We start from the raw sequence: 2,670 nt of genomic DNA, 5'->3' as shown, positions 1-2,670 counted from the left end.
GCGAGAAGAGAGAGAAATGCCGTTGTTATGCAACTCGTAATATTTCCTTTTTCATATGCATAAATTAAAAAAAATTATATAGCTCTAGCACTTATAAGGCATGGGTTGACTGTTAAGTAATCTTAAAAACGTGTCATTCGTGTCAATGCATGAGACGATGAGACTATTGTAAACCCTCTTGGTAACGCTACTCTAACTGCTGATGCAGTTAAGCACCAATACCAAAATGCAGTCCCTCTAGCATCCATCAGATAACTAAACATTCAATTTTGGTGATTGGCAAACCGCATGGTACGAACATAATTCATCCAGCAAGCGTTTGGTGATTTTCTAAAGTAAATAGCAAAGCAACAGATGCACAGCAGATAAAGCCATATGACTCCCAGACAAAGCATGATCAACAACAGCAAAGCACAGGTGCAATATCAGAGAACTGGCAATTTTTCTAAAATCCTTGATTATCTTAACAAGCTAAAAACTGACCCACCAGACCATACTTCTTCAGTACCAACTGAACGTACAGCATCGTATCCGATTTCACAACACAGAAATCAAAACTTCACCAAAGCAGGGTCTGACCTATCATAAGAGTCAATTCTGATTTCTGGGGAAACTAAAAGCAAGCAAGATCCACTACTGCTTGATCTCGGCCTTCCTCTTCTGCCACAGCCTGTCCAATGAGCTGTCAGCATCACCCTGCCAGAACCAGAACGTGAAATCAGAACCAGCAATTTGCTAGCAACTAAGATGACATGCTTTCTACTATTCACAGAGAACAGAACACAAGTCACTAAACAAAAAAGCTTGGTACATTAGAACAAACAGCTTTAACTCCAGCAATTGCCATGCTTAAGTGCTAGATAAAGTGACAAAAGGGTAAATTGGTGAGCTAATTGTGTTCAGCAAAATAAGAGCACTTGACAACAGACAAAGTAAATGCAGCCAAAGAACCATCTAACTGCAAATACAAATTTCACATTTCATATACTTGGCAACTTCATTGCATATTTGAAACTTAAAATGCATAGAAAACTTACATATTCTTAGCATGGGAATGCTTTACTCAATAATATGGGGGCACAATAAATCAAACAGGCAACTCATGATCAAGCATAGAAGGTGAAACAGATGTTGAACATTTATATATAATGACGCATGGTATAATGCCATGCAAATCTGCAGTGAGAAAATCTGGTAGGCAGGTACCCAGCAATTATTGGCATGCAAATCCACTGTAAGGAAATCTTGTAGGTGGGTACTTATAACAATACAAAACTAGAAACCTGTGCACACTCACAATTAAAAGCTTACAACAATACAAAACTAGTAGCCTGTGCACACTTACAACCGAAAGCTGCATATGAAAAATATCCTTTATTCGTGTTAGACAACCCATTCAGACTGCAACAAGGATAATTACCTGAGCACGGACAAATCCAGAGAGAGCAAACGTGGTGAAGTGGCCATCATACAGACCGTTCTCATCCAAGTGCCCGATGTTGATCTGCACAGAGGCATGGTCCTTGGCAATGATGATCCTGTTCGTGGCAGAGCTACAGGAAACAAATGAAAACACAGCTCAGCAATCACACGACACACAGGCATAACCACCAATCAATACAGAAGCAAACAAGAAAATTGGAGCAAAACTTACCACTTCCTGGGGACATAGAGGTCCACCATCTTACCCTCCTCGTTCTCCATGGTGACGGCTGGGAAAGCTACCGCAGCAGCGACTGCGAGCGCAGAAGCAAACAATCAGGCGCATACACAGTTCAGTTGCAACTTCCACACATAAAGAAGGGATCAATTCAGCATCAAACGAGAAAACAATAACTTTATAATCCAGTTTATATAGAGCTCACATGGTCAACAAACACCTCAAATGATATAAGTTGCTCTGGACCAAATATTTCAGCTTATTTTTACTTTTTTTTCTTTCACAAATATAAGCTGGATTATATGATCCGGGGGTAACCGGTAAACAAACAGGGCCCAAGAAGGATAAACTACCGTCAAATGGCACAATTCAATGAATCATAAGACACCGCGTTCTAGCACCTTACACGCGAAGCTACCTGGATCCTGAATGACATGCTTCGACCTACCGAATTGGATAGTGAACTACCAAGTGCAGATCCTAGTGCGAGGCCTCGCCTAGCGATAAGCCGTGCTCGCGCATACGAACTGGAGCAAAAGAGGTGGTGGAATACACACATCGGCAATGCAACTCACCTTCAAGATCTCTTCGTAGACCAGCGGCGGCAGCGGCGGCGCCGAGAGTCGGGGGAGACCGAAAGACAGCAGCGGCGGCGGCGTGAAGGAATAGGAGGTATATATACCAGAGGACGAGCCGAGCAGGATCGTAACCCTAGTGTTCGGTTCTGAGCCCACCACCAGCCACCGTTTGGGCCGCGGCCATGCCCCTCTGATGGATGGGTCCTAAAGGCCCAATTTTTTAATGTTATATGTTTGAACCTATTTAGCAGAACTCCAGCACTAAAAATTTTGTCCAGCTGTCGATATTTTCGTTGAGCCGTGCTGTTCTTAATTTTGCATTAAATCATAAATAGTTAAACCACTTTATTTTATCCTACAAATTCTAAGACTAATCTGCAGGTTTCATAGAGGTTTCATGCACATTAATTAGGGTGCCATGTCAGCATTTTT

General features: G+C 42.1%; 1 protein-coding gene across 1 annotated transcript; it reads right to left on the bottom strand.

Annotated features, from left to right (window-relative positions):
- Window positions 1–380: 380 nt before the first annotated feature.
- Window positions 381–2,382, bottom strand: LOC101769595 (40S ribosomal protein S21). Its single transcript, XM_004982058.4, has 4 exons — window positions 2,236–2,382; window positions 1,655–1,736; window positions 1,421–1,553; window positions 381–696 (listed from the first exon to the last, which is right to left on the bottom strand). Exons 2-4 carry the CDS (start codon window positions 1,702–1,704, stop codon window positions 634–636), a joined length of 246 nt encoding a protein of 81 aa, XP_004982115.1. The 5' UTR covers window positions 1,705–1,736; window positions 2,236–2,382; the 3' UTR covers window positions 381–633.
- Between the last annotated feature and the right edge of the window lie 288 nt (window positions 2,383–2,670).

Source organism: Setaria italica, chromosome IX (genome assembly GCF_000263155.2).
Source record: "Setaria italica strain Yugu1 chromosome IX, Setaria_italica_v2.0, whole genome shotgun sequence".
In the NCBI taxonomy this organism is placed as follows: domain Eukaryota; kingdom Viridiplantae; phylum Streptophyta; class Magnoliopsida; order Poales; family Poaceae; genus Setaria; species Setaria italica.
Note: the sequence above shows the minus strand (reverse complement) of the source record. Positions and strands in the feature narration are given on the sequence as shown.